At 47.3% G+C, this 19632-nt stretch overlaps 1 protein-coding gene across 1 annotated transcript in view; it reads left to right on the top strand.

Moving 5' to 3' along the window:
- The window catches only part of LOC112237332 (receptor-type tyrosine-protein phosphatase S-like), a 481675-nt gene that overhangs the window by 288122 nt on the left and 173921 nt on the right, over nt 1-19632 (top strand). Inside the window, 1 exon segment of the mRNA XM_042322948.1 lies at nt 308-496. Within this exon segment, the coding sequence (XP_042178882.1) occupies nt 308-496 (189 nt within the window).

Genomic DNA, 19632 nt, shown 5'->3' with positions numbered 1-19632 from the left:
ATCATGATATTCAAGGAAGAGAGGATTTCATTTTGACATATCTCTCATGCAATTTTGTTCCATATGTGTAAGGAGTGGTATTTGGATTGAGCTGTGTTAGAATGGATATAGTGATCCCTCTTGTGACTCTCAGGGAACATTAAAGCAGGACATTAATTTGTGTTTTACCAAGTACCTAAAAGTGTTCTGGTTGATAAACACTTATTTAGACTCGCTATGGAGTAGTGCTACTGCAGAAGCAGAGTAACTAGTGAATTAATTTAACCAACACCAATAACCATGTCTTTTTCCTTTCTCCCTACCACAGAGGACTTGCTCCCGGGAGGATTCCCCAACATAGACATGGGTCCCCAGCTGAAGGTGGTCGAGCGGACCCGGACGGCCACCATGCTCTGTGCTGCCAGCGGCAACCCCGACCCAGAAATCACCTGGTTTAAGGACTTTCTGCCCATAGACCCCAACACAAGTAACGGGCGAATCAAACAGCTGCGCTCAGGTAAGGAAATGGTGTAATCTGTTGCTTAGCTACACCTTCAGCTGCCCTGGTTGCTTAGCTTTACCTTCAGCTGCAACTGGTTGCTTTTTAAATGCAAAAGGGTGAGCAGCCATGAATCCGATTGTGAGTGCTATAGCTTAGCCCTGAAACATTATGATTGATACACGGTGACTGGGTGGATGATTTGGGCTTAATTCTGCTCAGAAGATCTGATCGAGGAAAGGTCCCAAAAAATATTCAATGGGTCCCAGAAATTTGGAATAGAGAGAAACAGAGCTTGGTCTAGTTTTCTCCCCCTCAGTACTGTAAGTGTAGGTGTGATCTCGTAGCCCTTGATTAAACCTTAATGAGAGAGACCCAGTGCAGCAAAGTCTAACAATATATATAATTAAAGTGGTCCCAGGCAACAGTGGGTAGATCTTTTGGGTTGACAATGTGTCACCATCAGAAAAATGCAATACATCCTATTTTGATTTGCAGCTGCTAACACCAAATAAATAGTCTGTCTCAACTGAGTTCTTGCCATAGATGTGGTCCTTGGGAAGCGCACACTAAAACACTCGATTTGTGATAAATATAGCAAATAGCTGTTTTCTAGGACCTTTGGCTCGTAGGAAGTGAGCAAATTACAGTTAAAAACATCCACTTGAAATTCACCCCAAGATATTCCATGGTGGCAACAAAAGAAAAAGTGTTCACTCATTTAGATGATGTAGTACAACTTTCTGAGTGCTCCGTGTCTTGGTGTTACAGAGGGTTTCTCTGTGGGGGTATCAGGAGCTCATGGAGTGCTTTGGAGATGCTGAGGTTGTGTGTAAAATGCTCTTGACTTCCCTATCTGAGGACAGCAGTCCCCTATGAGGGATTCCTATGAAGCTGAGTTTTTCTTCCACCTATGTTGTTAATGTCTAGGGTCTACAGCTGGTTTTAGCACTCGTTCAGCTGCATCCTGTGCTGTGACGGTAGGAGGGCAGACTCATTGGGCTTTTATAGGTTGCACGGACAAACATGCATACTGAAACGTGATTAGGCTTTGACATATCCTGAGATGTATGTGTGTTTTGCTTGTTGCTGTTGTTGTTATTCATCCGTGAAGCTCAAAGAGTTACAGAGAAAGCTGGTTGGGTTGTTACTGGATTTTCTCCTGCTGAGCCGTCTGATATTGTAGGTGTCTAACCCCCCTGTTTGTGTCTCTCACCTGTTTCTCTGTTCCACAATGCCTTTATTTTATTTTTTTGCTGTGCGTCTGCGTTTTTTTTACACTCAGAGCGGATTGCCTCGCTGTGTCTATCTGTCGTTTGTCTGTCCGTCGAGATGCTGTTGTCACTGAATGCACGTCATGCAGACATCAACAACCTCTATCTGACCCACAACACAGTTCTCAGGTCATGCCAATAACAATAGCAAAATGGAACTAAAACCAAATAACTCATTCTCTAACCTGAAGTTGAACACTATTTAATAATTAAAGTGTTTTTTCCCCCCAATTTTCTAAACACTTTGGTAAATACTTTGCCCCTGATATGCATCCTAGATGTTTTACCCCTTGGCATTATACACAGAATAAAGCATTTAGCAATGTACGTTTTGACAAGTAGCATCCCCAAGTAATAAAGCCAGTATTTTAAATAAATATGTTTTTTTTAATGATTGTAAACTTGCCACAGTTCTACACACAAGTCAAGATGTGGTACATGTACTTAATGTTAACCTCTTGCTGCCTGAACGCCTGTGTGAAATAGTACATTTTTGTGTGAAAAATGTCATGTAATAATGACATTCTGGGGTCATAAAAGTCCCACCTGAACAGTGTCATTCCAGCACTCTAGGTGGTACAGCTAGCAGCACCTAAACCCTCAAATTAATTGTTCTGTTTTTCCTTTTTCTATTTGTTTTTCTGTTCCATTATGATTTTCAGAAGCCTTTGGTAAGTGTCTTACTAAGTCCACAAACATCCCCATTGTCCCTGAAGCAGGTGTTATTTTAACTACTTTTAAAATGCACGCCCCACATCCTCTCTCCCACGTCCTTCCTCCCTCTCTTCTTCTCCCTGTCCCTTTCCTACCCTTCCTTTTTTACTTGTATCCTTTCCCGCCCACTATGTGAACCGTCTTTGGCTCCCAGATTCAAGTAGAAAGGTGAAACAAGGAGAAGAACCTGAGATGTGTGGTGTGTGTGTTCCACACACCTCTCATCCACTTCTCACGAACAGGACCTCTCCAAGCTACTTTCACCACCTGTGTAGACAGTTTCACATGCTGTTGTGTAGAATTGGACAATAAGATGAGGGTACTGGTATTAGATTAGTATACTAGTATTAATCAGATGAGTATACTAGTATTAATTAGATGAGTGTACTGATATTAGATTAGTATACTAGTATTCATTAGATGAGTGTACTGATATTAGATTAGTATACTAGTATTAATTAGATGAGTATAATGGTATTAGATTAGTGTACTAGTATTAATTAGACGAGTATACTGGTACTAGATGAGTGTACTAGTATTAATAAGATGAGTATACTGGTATTAGATTAGTATACTAGTTGTAATTAGATGAGTATACTAGTATTAGATTAGTATACTAGTATTAAGTAGATGAGTATACTAGTATTAATTAGATGAGTATACTGGTATTAATTAGATGAGTATACTAGTATTAATTAGATGAGTGTACTAGTATTAATATGATGATTATACCAGTATTAATATGTTGAGGATACTACATTTGTGGCCAAAAGTTTTGAGAATGACACAAATATTAAATTTCACAAAGTTTGCTGCTTTAGTGTCTTTAGATATTTTTGTCAGATGTTACTATGGAATACTGAAATATAATTACAAGCATTTCATAAGTGTCAAAGACTTTTATTGACAATTACATGAAGTTGATGCAGAGTCAATATTTGCACTGTTGACCCTTCTTTTTCAAGACCTCTGCAATCCGCCCTGGCATGCTGTCAAATAACTTCTGGGCCACATCCTGATTGATGGCAGCCAATTCTTGCATAATCAATGCTGGGGGTTTGTCAGAATTTGTGGGTTTTTGTTTGTCCACCCGCCTCCTGAGGATTGACTAAAAGTTCTCAATGGGATTAAGGTCTGGGGAGTTTCCTGGCCATGGACCCAAAATATCGACGCTTTGTTCCCCGAGCCACTTAGTTATCAAATCAAATCATCAAATTTATTTATATAGCCCTTCGTACATCAGCTGATATCTCAAAGTGCTGTACAGAAACCCAGCCTAAAACCCCAAACAGCAAGCAATGCAGGTGTAGAAACACGAGTTATCACTTTTGCCTTATGGCAAGGTGCTCCATGATGCTGGAAAATGCATTGTTTGTCACCAAACTGTTCCTGGATGGTTGGGAGAAGTTGCTCTCAGAGGATGTGTTGGTACCATTCTTTATTCATGGCTGTGTTCTTAGGCAAAATTGTGAGTGAGCCCACTCCCTTGGCTGAGAAGCAACCCCACACATGAATGGTCTCAGGATGCTTTACTGTTGGCATGACACAGGACTGATGGTAGCGCTCACCTTGTCTTCTCCGGACAAGCTTTTTTCCAGATGCCCCAAACAATCGGAAAGGGGATTCATCAGTGTCACGACTTCCGCCGAAGTTGGTGCCTCTCCTTGTTCGGGCGGCGTTCGGTGGTCGACGTCACCGGCTTTCTGGCCTCCACCGATCTACATTTCTTTTTCCATTTGTTTTGTCTGTATTGGACACACCTGGTTCCCATTATGTTTTAATTATTTCCCTATTTAACCCTCTGGAGCCACCATGGTTTTATGCGTGTTTATTGTTGTCAGTTGTCTCGTTTATGTGATTCTGGATTTTCGTTCTCCTTGTTGGAAGATTATTTTTGAGTAAAGTTACTATTATTAATCATCTCTGTGTCCTGCGCCTGACTCCGCCTTACCCACATCACCTAGACTCTGACAATCAGAGAAAATGACTTTACCCCAGTCCTCAGCAGTCCAATCCCTGTACCTTTTGCAGAATATCAGTCTGTCCCTGATGTTTTTCCTGAAGAGAAGTGGCTTCTTTGCTGCCCTTCTTGACACCAGGCCATCCTCCAAAAGTCTTTGCCTCACTGTGCGTGCAGATGCACTCACACCTGCCTGCGCCATTCCTGAGCAAGCTCTGTACTGGTGGTGCCCCGATCCCGCAGCTGAATCAACTTTGTGGAGCTTGCTGGACTTGCTTGGGCGCCCTGAAGCCTTCTTCACAACATTTGAACCACTCTCCTTGAAGTTCTTGATGATCTTACTGGCAGCAATAATGGTTGATTTAGGTGCAATCTTACTGGCAGCAATATCCTTGCCAGTGAATCCCTTTTTTTGTGCAAAGCAATGATGAAGGCACGTGTTTCCTTGCAGGTAACCATGGTTGACAGAGGAAGAACAATGATTGCAACACCACCCTCCTTTTGAAGCTTCCAGTCTGTTATTTGAACTCAATCAGTGTGACAGTGATCTCCAGCCTTGTCCTCGTCAACACTCACACCTGTGTTAACGAGAGAAAGACTGACATGATGTTAGCTGGTCCTTTTCTGACAGGGCTGAAATGCAGTGGAAATGTTTTTTGGGGGATTCAGATAATTTGCATGGCGAAGAGGGACTGTGCAATTCATCTGATCACTCTTCATATCATTCTGGAGTATATGCAAATTGCCATCTTCCAAACTGAGGCAGCAGACTTTGTGAAAATTAATATTTGTGTCATTCTCAAAACTTTTGGCCACGACTGTAGTATTAATAAGATGTGTATACCAGGATTAATTAGATGAGTATACCAGTATTAATAAGATGTGTGTACTAGTATTAATTAGATGAAGGTTACCTAGAAATCTTGTAGTTTATGACCAGACAAATATGACTTTGCCACACACACACACACACACACACACACACACACACACACACACACACACACACACACACACACACACACACACACACACACACACACACACACACACACACACACACACACAGTGAACCTCTGATGGCCACACATGAGAAAGCACACAGTCGAGGGCTTCAATGACCCTGAGAATTTGCACAAAAACAAGTCTTGGTTCCATAAAGGCAGGAAGGTGTAGTAATGACGGGGTGAACTGGAGTTGTTTCCAGACTTTGGGGGGCGCTGCAGGAGAGTTGTGTGGCTGAACCCTCCAGCCCCACACTGTGGCCGGCTCAACCTTCCCTCCTTAGCCAAATGTTTTCTCAAGAAAAACTTTTCCTGCTGCCCAATGCTCCCCCACTGTCTAACAAAACTCCAACTAATGCTTTGTCGCATTATGTGTTATGGATCAAGTCTACATTTTTGTTAAATATTTTTTACCACATTTCCACACTTCAGATTTGATCTGTTATAATTTGGGGCATTGAAAACATTACAATTCTTGCCTTTAGTTGTCTGTGAGAGAAACAAGTCTTCTTTGCCTCTTTTGTTTTTAAATATGAAGGTCTATTATAGCGATTTTACCTGTGAAGACGGCTTGCTGTTGTTACTGGAGATCCCAGTCTACCATCAAGCCTCGTTTATGCTGATGAGAAAAAGGCCTGCCGCGCTCGAACCCCCTCAGCTGCCATCATTTCCAGTTGAGCAGCTGAATGCTTATTTTGTTTAATCTCCCCTTTCCAAAAGGAATGGAGCAGACGTGCTCAAGGTTGAATAAATACTTCAAAATTGTTTCTCACTTTGGTGGGGGGGGTGGGGGTGTCTTTCTTTAGTTTGGTTGAATTTATTTCCTCTACCTAGTATCCCATGCCTCTCCTCTGTTTGTTTGAAGTCTTCATTAGTTTTGGTATCAGACATCTTTGAGTCAGTCACATGTGGGAACTTACCAAGGTGTGTGAACATCACCCCGGACGCTCCCATCAGTACCCTTGGAGACTTTAAACGCTGAGGAAAAAATATGGAAAGGTGGTTAAACTTCCTGAGGAGGGGCTCTCTTTTCTTTGTCTTTTTTTTCCCTGTGGTTGGCTGTTGCTGTGGTACTTGATTTAACTGCAGGCAGACTTAAGCCGGGGAGGATTCTGGGATTGATGGGTCCCCTAATGAGGATGGGGGACGGCTTTCTCCTACACCCCTTCCTCACAAACACACACTACCATCCCAGGACCATACACACACGCTGGTGTGTTTACCATGTACACCTCACACCTTAACAATGTGGCTTTTTAGCAACACAAAACATACAAAACACACAAAAGTCCTTCATTTGGATGCAACTCGTGTACTGTTGAGCCTCTGGAGACAGTGCTGGTGCTGGCTGGATGGATGTGCCAGGTCCATACTGACTGCTGTGCTGATATTTGCGTGTAGAGTCCCCGAGGTGAGCTCCTTTTTGAGGTGTGGAAGAGGACTGACATTTCTCTCCTGTACCCATTGCTCCTGACCCCAGGCCCTCGCTGGTCTTGTCAGCCTGAGCAGATTATCACGGGAGAAGGGAGAGAACAATAAAAAATGGTAGAGAGAGGGAAGGTGGGATACATACATATTCATAAAGAATGAGGTCTTTATTTGGTCTCTTTTTATTATTAGGTTTGGAACACACACACACGCACAGAAACACACACACACACACACACACACTCAGAAACACACACACACTCAGAAAACACACACACACACACACACACACTCAGAAACACACACACGCTCAGAAACACACACACACACACACACTCAGAAAACACACACACACACACACACACACTCAGAAACACACACACACTCAGAAACAAACACACACACACACACATGCTCAGAAACACACACACTCAGACAACACACACACACACACACACACACATGCTCAGAAACACACACACACACACTCAGAAACACACACACACACACACACACACACACATGCTCAGAAACACATGTGCATACACCCAGCACAGATACACTGAACATCACAGAGGTCATCCATGGGCCAGGAGTAGAGCAGCAGGAGATGGCCTGATTCAGATGGACAGATGTGTTCTAACATCCAGGGAGCCAGGAGCCCAGAGAGGTCTCCATGGAAACGAGAAGGTCATCCAGACATCCGAGGGGGTCAAACCCTGGCACTTGGCCTAACCCCCCCCCCACACACACACACACACACCTCCCTCCATCTCCAACCCAGATGGCCTCTGGACAGCTAGCTGCATTCACAACCATGTAGAAGGATTTCATACACAAGGTTGGGGGCATTATGCAGCGTCAATGACGCCACACTGCTGGCAGAAGGTCTTTGGCCGTGGAGGTACATTTGGGTCACTCCCACCATAAGCTGATTAAGCCACAGTTCACTGGAGCTTAAAATCAGAGTTTATGACTTGCGCGTGTATACTGTAATAATGAAGGTGGATCTGAACCGGTGCTGCACTTGGTGATTTTCATCATCCTTAGTGGTTAAGCTTGACCCGAGCCCTTCAGTGTTCAATTTACGAAGAGTGGCATTGTTAGTCAATTGAGCCCTGAATTTAAGGATTTTTCCTCATTTTCAGAGGATAAAAATAACAGGGCATTCCTTCGCTTAGGCTCTGATCGAAGGATGAAACCTACAATTATTATTTCCCTTCCTGTTCCTTCCTGTTCCCTTCCTGTTCCCTTCCTGTTCTCTTCCTGGTCCCTTCAGGTACCCTTCCTGTTCTCTTCCTGTTCCTTTCCTGTTCCCTTCCTGTTCCCTTCCTGTTCCTTTCCTGTTCCCTTCCTGTTCCCTTCCTGTTCCTTTCCTGTTCCCTTCCTGTTCCCTTCCTGTTCCTTTCCTGTTCCCTTCCTGTTCCTTTCCTGTTCCCTTCCTGTTCCTTTCCTGTTCCCTTCCTGTTCTCTTCCTGGTCCCTTCAGGTACCCTTCCTGTTCTCTTCCTGGTCCTTTCCCATTCTCTTTCTGTTCCCTTCCTGTTTCTTTGCTTTCATTGTTTTCTATAAATGATCATGACGTTTTGATGCTTTCTTTCACTATTCAAAATGTCTTCTTCTCTTCTTCCCTGGAACCAATCGCTTTGAACTTCACAACTCCTCATTTTCCACACACCCATTTATTAAATATTCCTCCCTATCCCCTCTTTAATACTCAGGATCCACAAACCTGCTTTATTAACCTAACCTTAATCTAACCTAACCTTAACCTAACCTAACCTAACCCCACCTAACCAAACCTTAACTAGTAACACCTTAATCCTAACTAATATTCTGACTTCAGAGAACAAATAAACCCACAAGCTTCTTGCTGCCCTTGAACTCCAACTCTAACAACTTAACAGTCCCAAACCCTGATCCCCTTTCTGTGTGATTGGATATGTCTGATATGAGCATTTAAAAAAAGAATGCCATGTGTTGCAGTTTAGCCATGGTATCCTTATTTCTAGGGATGTAACATCCATGGAGATTAAAAAAAACAGTCAAAACAGTCAAGCTCAACACTCACACCTCCCCACTGCTGGCAAAACAAAGAAGCACTCGGAACCCAGAGGAGGAAGAGCAACCCTAGAACAGAATCCATTATAAATCACATCTTCAGTTCCAACATGGCTTACACACTTAGGTTCTCTGTACTGCTATGAAAGACAGGGGTTTGTGTCTGTGATTGTAGCTCCCTGTAGTCACACTGGTACACAGGTCAGGGATGTAGAGTCATTCACAACAGGCTGCATTAACCTTTAACCCCTTCTTGCGCTGTGTACCGCGGGCTCGGCACTAAGTAGGGCACCTCCGCTGGGCTGGAGCCTCCCTGGCGGCGCTCTCAGGGGGTAGCCCAGGGCAGAGCACTGTCAGTTTGCTATTCCTCCTCATACAGGGAGGGAGGGAGGGAGGGAGGGAGGGAGGGAGGGAGGGAGGGATGGAGGGAGGGAGGGAGGGAGGGGGAGGATGGAGGGATGGAGGGAGGGAGGGAGGGAGGGAGGGATGGAGGGAGGGAGGGATGGAGGGGGAGGGAGGGAGATGGAGGGAGGGAGGGAGGGAGGGAGGGAGGGGAGAGGGAGAGCATCAGAGAGGCACAGACAACAGGAGGAGGAGAGGAGACAACAGGAGGATCAGGGAGGCACAGACAACAGGAGGAGTATCAGAGAGGCACAGAGGGAGGGACAACAGGAGGAGGGAGGGAGACAACAGGAGGGCAAGAGAGGCACAGACAACAGGAGAGCAAGAGAGGCACAGACAACAGGAGGAGCATCAGAGAGGCACAGAAAACAGGAGGAGCATCAGATTGGCAGAGACAACAGGAGGAGCATCAGAGAGGCACAGACAACAGGAGGAGCATCAGAGAGGCACAGACAACAGGAGGAGCATCAGAGAGGCACAGACAACAGGAGGAGCATCAGATTGGCAGAGACAACAGGAGGAGCATCAGAGAGGCAGAGACAACAGGAGGAGTATCAGATTGGCAGAGACAACAGGAGGAGCATCAGAGAGGCACAGACAACAGGAGGCACAGGAGACAGGCAGAGACAACAGGAGGAGCATCAGAGAGGCAGAGACAACAGGAGGAGCATCAGAGAGGCACAGACAACAGGAGGAGCATCAGAGAGGCAGAGACAACAGGAGGAGCAGCAGAGAGGCACAGACAACAGGAGGAGCATCAGAGAGGCACAGACAACAGGAGGAGCATCAGAGAGGCAGAGACAACAGGAGGAGCATCAGAGAGGCACAGACAACAGGAGGAGCATCAGAGAGGCAGAGAAAACAGGAGGAGTATCAGAGAGGCACAGAAAACAGGAGGAGTATCAGATAGGGCGAGAGTGTGAGAGGAAAAGAAGAGAGGCTGAGTGAAAATGAGAGCAAAATTGTTGAGTAAAATGACATACAATGGCAGAGACTAAGAGGAATAGTGAGAGGGTATGAAAGAAAATGAATAACATACTAGGAGGTTGACCCTCTTCCCACTCAAGTCCCCATTTCAGGGGGACCTAGGTTTGGTAGCAACTCAGGAGAGCCACACTACCCCCCAATTAGGTGCCATCCACATGCCTATTATAGTGCCTCTGGCCAGCCTCTCTGCTACAGAGTCCTGGTAGTCTGGTACCAGGGCTGTCAACTGAGCCTCTCTCCAAGCTCAGATGCTGCTTTGTCTTCCCGCCTTAATATGGCTGAGGATGGGAGAGGAGAGAGGGAGAGTAAGAGAGGAGAGGAGGAGGAGAGAGAAAGGAGGTGAGAGGAGAGGAGAAGAGAGGGCGAGGAGGCAAAAAGGGGACAAGAGTGTGCCCACCATACCAACCTTCTGTTCCTTTGTGAGACCAGCAGTGGGAGGTCTTTCAAGTCCCAATGAATAAGTTCCATTGATAAAAAAAAAAACTCTAAAACACTTTGATCATGACGGCCAATAAGCAAGGAACTGGTTGATTTATAAAAACAAATAACACCTACTAACGTTAATCTTGAACTAAACTGTTGTTTTGTATCTCTTCTTCCAGAGGGTACCCCCATCCGAGGTAAGACTATAACTAACAACACAACTCAACCTTAACCTCTTATCTAACCAGATTGAATCTCTTCTTATTCAAATGAAGTGACTAAACTGAGCTAGCCTTCTCCAAAACAAATCAAGACTATTACCAGCGAACAGTCATCTTGTTGTCCTCTGTGTCTTTGTCTACATGTGTGTATCTGTTTTTTTTTCCTATTTTCTGTTTCATTCCATCCTTGCCGTACAAAATGTTTGTGTGTGCGTGCGTGTGTGTTTTGTGTTTGTTTACCTCTTGAATGTGAGAATTACCGGAAAAATTGCAATCTGGTGGAGCGATGGGTGTTTAGCAGGAGGAAAATGGTGGTTGGGGGTTATTAGGGATGGTAGGGGGTATTAGGGATGGTAGGGGGTATTAGGGATGGTAGGGGGTATTAGGGATGGTAGGAGGGTTATTAGGGATGGTAGGGGGTTATTAGGGATGGTAGGGGGTTATTAGGGATGGTAGGGGGTATTAGGGATGGTTGGAGGGTTATTAGGGATGGCAGGGTTATTAGGGATGGTTGGGGGGGGTATTAGGGATGGTAGGGGGTTATTAGGGATGGTAGGGGGTATTAGGGATGGTTGGAGGGTTATTAGGGATGGTAGGGGGTATTAGGGATGGTAGGGGGTATTAGGGATGGTAGGGGGTTATTAGGGATGGTAAGGGGGTATTAGGGATGGTAGGGGGTTATTAGGGATGGTTGGGGGGTATTAGGGATGGTAGGGGGTTATTAGGGATGGTAGGGGGTATTAGGGATGGTAGGGGGTATTAGGGATGGTAGGAGGGTTATTAGGGATGGTAGGGGGTTATTAGGGATGGTAGGGGTTATTAGGGATGGTAGGGGGTATTAGGGATGGTTGGAGGGTTATTAGGGATGGCAGGGGGTTATTAGGGATGGTTGGGGGGTATTAGGGATGGTAGGGGTTATTAGGGATGGTAGGGGGTATTAGGGATGGTTGGAGGGTTATTAGGGATGGTAGGGGGTATTAGGGATGGTAGGGGGTATTAGGGATGGTAGGGGGTTATTAGGGATGGTAAGGGGGTATTAGGGATGGTAGGGGGTTATTAGGGATGGTTGGGGGGTATTAGGGATGGTAGGGGGTTATTAGGGATGGTAGGGGGTATTAGGGATGGTAGGGGTTATTAGGGATGGTTGGGGGTTATTAGGGATGGTAGGGGGTTATTAGGGATGGTAGGGGGTATTAGGGATGGTAGGGGGTATTAGGGATGGTAGGGGGTATTAGGGATGGTAGGAGGTTATTAGGGATGGTTGGAGGGTTATTAGGGATGGTAGGGGGTATTAGGGATGGTACGGGGGTTATTAGGGATGGTTGGGGGTTATTAGGGATGGTAGGGGGTTATTAGGGATGGTAGGGGTTATTAGGGATGGTAGGGGGTATTAGGGATGGTAGGGGGTTATTAGGGGTGGTTGGGGGAGAAGGATGGTGGTTGGGGGAGAAGGATAGTGGATGGGGGTTATTAGGGGTGGTTGGGGGAGAAGGATGGTGGTTGGGGGTTATTAGGGGTGGTTGGGGGAGAAGGATGGTGGTTGGGGGAGAAGGATGGTGGTTGGGGGAGAAGGATGGTTGGGGGTTATTAGGGGTGGTTGGGTGGAGAAGGATGGTGGCTGGGAGGTTATTAGGGGTGGTTGGGTGGAGAAGGATGGTGGCTGGGGGTTATTAGGGGTGGTTGGGGGGGGATATTTGGGATGGTAGGGGGTTATTAGGGATGGTTGGGGGATATAAGGGATGGTAGGGGTTATTAGGGATGGTAGGGGGTTATTAGGGATGGTTGGGGGTTATTAGGGATGGTTGGGGGTTTTTAGGGATGGTAGGGGGTATTAGGGATGGTAGGGGGTATTAGGGATGGTAGGGGGTTATTAGGGATGGTTGGGGGTTATTAGGTGGTTGGGGGAGAAGGATGGTGGTTGGGGGAGAAGGATAGTGGTTGGGGGTTATTAGGGGTGGTTGGGGGAGAAGGATGGTGGTTGGGGGAGAAGGATGAGGGTTGGGGGAGAAGGATGGTTGGGGGTTATTAGGGGTGGTTGGGTGGAGAAGGATGGTGGCTGGGGGTTATTAGGGGTGGTTGGGTGGAGAAGGATGGTGGCTGGGGGTTATTAGGGGTGGTTGGGGGTTATAAGGGATGGTAGGGGGTATTAGGGATGGTAGGGGGTTATTAGGGATGGTTGGGGGTTATTAGGGATGGTAGGGGGTTATTATGGATGGTTGGGGGTTATTAGGGATGGTTGGGGGTTATTATGGATGGTAGGGGTATTAGGGATGGTAGGGGGGTATTAGGGATGGTTGGGGGTTATTAGGATGGTAGTGGGGTTATTAGGGATGGTAGGGGGTTATTAGGGATGTTGGGGGTTATTAGGGGTGGTTGGGGGAGAAGGATGGTGGTTGGGGGAGAAGGATAGTGGTTGGGGGTTATTAGGGGTGGTTGGGTGGAGAAGGATGGTGGCTGGGGGTTATTAGGGGTGGTTGGGTGGAGAAGGATGATGGCTGGGGGTTATTAGGGGTGGTTTGGGGTGTTATTAGGGAAGGTAGGGGGTTATTAGGGATGGTTGGGGGTTATTAGGGGTGGTTGGGGGAGAAGGATGGTTGGGGGTTATTAGGGGTGGTTGGGGGTTATTAGGGGTGGTTGGGGAGTTATTAGGGAAGGTAGGGGGTTATTAGGGATGGTAGGGGGTATTAGGGGTGGTTGGGGGAGAAGGATAGTGGTTGGGGGTTATTAGGGATGGTTGGGGGTTATTAGGGGTGGTTGGGGGAGAAGGATGGTTGGGGGTTATTAGGGGTGGTTGGGGGTTATTAGGGGTGGTTGGGGAGTTATTAGGGAAGGTAGGGGGTTATTAGGGATGGTAGGGGGTATTAGGGGTGGTTGGGGAGAAGGATAGTGGTTGGGGGTTATTAGGGGTGGTTGGGGGGAGAAGGATGGTTGGGGGTTATTAGGGGTGGTTGTGGGGTTATTAGGGGTGGTTGGGGAGAAGGATGGTTGGGGGTTATTAGGGGTGGTTGGGTTGAGAAGGATGGTGATTGGGTGGTTATTAGGGGTTTTGGGGGAGAATGATGGTGGTTGGTGGGTTATTAGGGGTGATTGGGGGTTATTAGGGGTGGTTGGGGGAGAAGGATGGTTGGGGGTTATTAGGGGTGATTGGGGGTTATTAGGGGTGGTTGGGGGAGAAGGATGGTGGTTAGGGGGTTATTAGGGGTGCTTGGGGGAGAAGGATGGTGGTTGGGGGGGAAAGGATGGTGGTTGGGGGAGAAGGATGGTGGTTGGGGAGAAGGATGGTGGTTGGGGGAGAAGGATGGTGGTTGGGGCAGAAGAATGGTGGTTTTGGGGAGAGGGATGGTGGTTGGGGGAGAAGGATGGTGGTTGGGGGAGAAGGATGGTGGTTGGGGGAGAAGGATGGTGGTTGGGGCGAGAAGGATGGTGGTTGGGGGAGAAGGATGGTGGTTGGGGGAGAAGGATTGTGGTTGGGGCGAGAAGGATGGTGGTTGGGGAGAGAAGGATGGTGGTTGGGGGAGAAGGATGGTTGAGGGGTTATTAGGGGTGGTTGGGGGAGAGGGATGGTGGTTGGGGCGAGAAGGATGGTGGTTGGGGGAGAAGGATGGTGGTTGGGGGAAGGATGGTTGAGGGGTTATTAGGGGTGGTTGGGGGAGAGGGATGGTGGTTGGGGGAGAAGGATGGTTGAGGGGTTATTAGGGGTGGTTGGGGGAGAAGGATGGTGGTTGGGGGAGAAGGATGGTTGAGGGGTTATTAGGGGTGGTTGGGGGAGAGGGATGGTGGTTGGGGCGAGAAGGATGGTGGTTGGGGGAGAAGGATGGTGGTTGGGGGAGAAGGATGGTTGGGGTTATTAGGGGTGGTTGGGGGAGAGGGATGGTGGTTGGGGCGAGAAGGATGGTGGTTGGGGGAGAAGGATGGTTGAGGAGTTATTAGGGGTGGATTGGGGGAGAAGGATGGTTGAGGGGTTATTAGGGGTGGTTGGGGGAGAGGGATGGTGGTTGGGGCGAGAAGGATGGTGGTTGGGGGAGAAGGATGGTTGAGGGGTTATTAGGGTGGTTGGGGGAGAAGGATGGTGGTTGGGGGTTATTAGGGGTGGTTGGGGGAGAAGGATGGTGGTTGGGGCTTATTTGGGGTGGTTTGGGGGAGAAGGATGGTGGTTGTGGGGAGAAGGATGGTGGTTGGAGGGATTATTAAGGGTGATTGCGGGTTATTAGGGATGGTTTAAGTGTGGTTGGGGGTTGTTAGGGGTGGTTTAAGGGTGTCTAGGGGTTATCAGGGGTGGTTTGGGGTTATTAAGGGTGGTTGGGGGTATTAGGGGTGGTTTGTTTGCTTTTGGTTTGGGGGTTATTAGGGGTGATTGGGGGTTATTAGGGGTGGTTGGGGGAGAAGGATGGTGGTTAGGGGTTATTAGGGGTGCTTGGGGGAGAAGGATGGTGGTTGGGGGGGAAAGGATGGTGGTTGGGGGAGAAGGATGGTGGTTGGGGAGAAGGATGGTGGTTGGGGGAGAAGGATGGTGGTTGGGGCAGAAGAATGGTGGTTTTGGGGAGAGGGATGGTGGTTGGGGGAGAAGGATGGTGGTTGGGGGAGAAGGATGGTGGTTGGGGGAGAAGGATGGTGGTTGGGGGAGAAGGATGGTGGTTGGGGGAGAAGGATGGTGGTTGGGGGAGAAGGATTGTGGTTGGGGCGAGAAGGATGGTGGTTGGGGAGAGAAGGATGGTGGTTGGGGGAGAAGGATGGTTGAGGGGTTATTAGGGGTGGTTGGGGGAGAGGGATGGTGGTTGGGGCGAGAAGGATGGTGGTTGGGGGAGAAGGATGGTGGTTGGGGGAAGGATGGTTGAGGGGTTATTAGGGGTGGTTGGGGGAGAGGGATGGTGGTTGGGGCGAGAAGGATGGTGGTTGGGGGAGAAGGATGGTTGAGGAGTTATTAGGGGTGGATTGGGGGAGAAGGATGGTTGAGGGGTTATTAGGGGTGGTTGGGGGAGAGGGATGGTGGTTGGGGCGAGAAGGATGGTGGTTGGGGGAGAAGGATGGTTGAGGGGTTATTAGGGTGGTTGGGGGAGAAGGATGGTGGTTGGGGGTTATTAGGGGTGGTTGGGGGAGAAGGATGGTGGTTGGGGCTTATTTGGGGTGGTTTGGGGGAGAAGGATGGTGGTTGTGGGGAGAAGGATGGTGGTTGGAGGGATTATTAAGGGTGATTGCGGGTTATTAGGGATGGTTTAAGTGTGGTTGGGGGTTGTTAGGGGTGGTTTAAGGGTGTCTAGGGGTTATCAGGGGTGGTTTGGGGTTATTAAGGGTGGTTGGGGGTATTAGGGGTGGTTTGTTTGCTTTTGACACTGACATTTCAAATGTTTGGAGATGTTGAAGTGAGTTTTACAGGGGTATTTGTTCATCTCGCCAGGTTAATGAATGCTGGGTAAACTGTTCAGCCTCACCCCTCCCCCCTCTGTCAGCCCTTATATCCTTTCCCGTTGCTATGACCACATTATGTATGTTAATGTTCAGTCTCTGCTCAACCTCCTAATGAGTCATGGCAGGAGACACTCCCAGAATGTCATAAAAAACGTGCATAAATTACATTTGATTTCCTTCCCCAGTTGCTGCAGTGTGACGTGGTCTAGAACGGAAATAGGCGATGGGTGTCTCTAAAATGGCTGTGGCCACTACATTAAACAGCATACAAGATGTATTTTCCAAACCAAATGATAGACTGTAAGGGAGAGGATGTCACAGTTGAATGTAACACAGGAAATGATGGGATATAATTGCTACCAACGGCGGAATGTTCATCCCATCCGTCTTCTCGATAATCTAGCTTGGGCAAAATTGATGCAATTTCTCACCAAGGTTAATATTTTTACTGTATTGTTTTAAAGTAATCTTTACTGTGTTTGTAATAAAATTGCTTTCTTTACAGGGATAAGCAGGTAGGTAAACATCCCATTTCTCTGTCAGTATTTCACCTCATATTTTGGGGGAATGGGCCAATAGTGGTAGGCAGGAATGGGTGGTCGGGATGTTATTATGACCAACTAGTTCATGTTTTTCTTTGTTTCCTTACTTTTTAGCTCTATAATTCTGAGGTGATGCTAGTATTCAGCAGTTAAATATATTCCTCTGCCATATATTTTCATTGACATACATGAGAGAACCAATAGACATTAAACAAAATGCAACTACTCCACAGTCCATGAAGGAGAAATTCTTGAACCAAACAGAGCCTTGCCCGTAAACCAAGAACCATGCTCATAATGTCTGGCATAAAAAGGTCCCCCCATAAATCAAATTGCGGTGAACAAAAGTGAGCGTGACTTATGAACTTTTTCATTTACATAATGAGATCAGCGATCCACAACGGAGATTTCCCCTCACTACCGGAGTTCTACTGGCAGCTCCACCACAACTGCCTGAGGTGATGTCTAGGGATACAGGTGGTTTGTGGGGATATCAAAGCAAACGGGTGGTGGGAACTAGGCTCAACCAAAAGGAGTGGGAGGAGGGGTGATGGACTGTACCACCTGTTTTTTAGGTTAAAGAAGTGGTGATCTCTGGATGTCAGCTCCACAGACACTAATGTCCCTCTAAGCCAAAACAGATAATGTGGCACATAGAGGTGGCTTTTTTCGTGTGATTTACCTCTTTGTGTATTGAAAGGGTTAAAAAGCTAGAAAAGCTCCAAAACTGTGACCAAACTACTGTTTGCACAACTGTCACCATGCAAGAGTGCCTGTGAGAACTGGTCTGTAGGAAGGCAGTGGACTCCCTACCTGAGAACTGGCCTGTAGGAAGGTAGTGAACTCTATACCTGTGAACTGGCCTGTATGAAGGTAGTGAACTCTATACCTGAGAACTGGCCTGGTGGAAGGTAGTGAACTCTATACCTGAGAACTGGCCTGTATGAAGGTAGTGAACTCTATACCTGAGAACTGGCCTGTAGGAAGGTAGTGGACTCCCTACCTGAGAACTGGCCTGTATGAAGGTAGTGAACTCTATACCTGCGAACTGGCCTGTATGAAGGTAGTGAACTCTATACCTGAGAACTGGCCTGTATGAAGGCAGTGGACTCTATACCTGAGAACTGGCCTGTATGAAGGTAGTGAACTCTATACCTGAGAACTGGCCTGTATGAAGGTAGTGAACTCTATACCTGAGAACTGGCCTGTATGAAGGCAGTGGACTCTATACCTGAGAACTGGTCTGTATGAAGGTAGTGAACTCTATACCTGAGAACTGGCCTGTATGAAGGTAGTGAACTCTATACCTGAGAACTGGCCTGTATGAAGGTAGTGAACTCTATACCTGAGAACTGGCCTGTAGGAAGGTAGTGGACTCCCTACCAGAGAACTGGCCTGTATAAAGGTAGTGAAATCTATACCTGAGAACTGGCCTGTATGAAGGCAGTGGACTCTATACCTGAGAACCGGCCTTTATGAAGGCAGTGGACTCTATACCTGAGAACTGGCCTGTATGAAGGTAGTTGACTCCCTACCTGAGAACTGGCCTGTATAAAGGTAGTGAACTCTATACCTGAGAACTGGCCTGTATGAAGGCAGTGGACTCTATACCTGAGAACCGGCCTGTATGAAGGCAGTGGACTCTATACCTGAGAACTGGCCTGTATGAAGGTAGTTGACTCCCTACCTGAGAACTGGCCTGTAGGAAGGTAGTGAACTCTATACTTGAGAACTGGCCTGTATGAAGGCAGTGGACTCTATACCTGAGAACTGGCCTGTAGGAAGTTAGTGAACTCTAAACCTGAGAACTGGCCTGTATGAAGGCAGTGGACTCTATACCTGAGAACTGGCCTGTATGAAGGCAGTGGACTCTATACCTGAGAACTGGCCTGTATGAAGGCAGTGGACTCTATACCTGAGAACTGGCCTGTAGGAAGGTAGTTGACTCCCTACCTGAGAACTGGCCTGTAGGAAGGTAGTGAACTCTATACTTGAGAACTGGCCTGTATGAAGGCAGTGGACTCTATACCTGAGAACTGGCCTGTAGGAAGGTTGTTGACTCCCTACCTGAGAACTGGCCTGTAGGAAGGTAGTGAACTCTATACCTGAGAACTGGCCTGTAGGAAGGTAGTTGACTCCCTACCTGAGAACTGGCCTGTAGGAAGGTAGTGAACTCTATACCTGAGAACTGGCCTGTAGGAAGGTAGTTGACTCCCTACCTGAGAACTGGCATGTCTGAAGGTAGTGAACTCTATACCTGAGAACTGGCCTGTAGGAAGGTAGTGGACTCCCTACCTGAGAACTGGCCTGTATGAAGGTAGTGAACTCTATACCTGAGAACTGGCCTGTAGGAAGGTAGTGAACTCTATAACTGAGAACTGGTCTGTATGAAGGCAGTGGACTCTATACCTGAGAACTGGCCTGTATGAAGGCTGTGGACTCTATACCTGAGAACTGGCCTGTATGAAGGCATTGGACTCCCTACCTGAGAACTGGCCTGTATGAAGGTAGTGAACTCTATACCTGAGAACTGGCCTGTATGAAGGCAGTGGACTCTATACCTGAGAACTGGCCTGTATGAAGGCAGTGGACTCTATACCTGAGAACTGGCCTGTATGAAGGTAGTGAACTCTATACCTGAGAACTGGTCTGTATGAAGGCAGTGAACTATATACCTGAGAACTGGTCTGTATGAAGGTAGTGAACTCTATACCTGAGAACTGGCCTGTATGA

This window comes from Oncorhynchus tshawytscha, linkage group LG06 (assembly GCF_018296145.1).
Source record: "Oncorhynchus tshawytscha isolate Ot180627B linkage group LG06, Otsh_v2.0, whole genome shotgun sequence".
Classification (NCBI taxonomy): Eukaryota; Metazoa; Chordata; class Actinopteri; order Salmoniformes; family Salmonidae; genus Oncorhynchus; species Oncorhynchus tshawytscha.
Note: the sequence above shows the minus strand (reverse complement) of the source record. Positions and strands in the feature narration are given on the sequence as shown.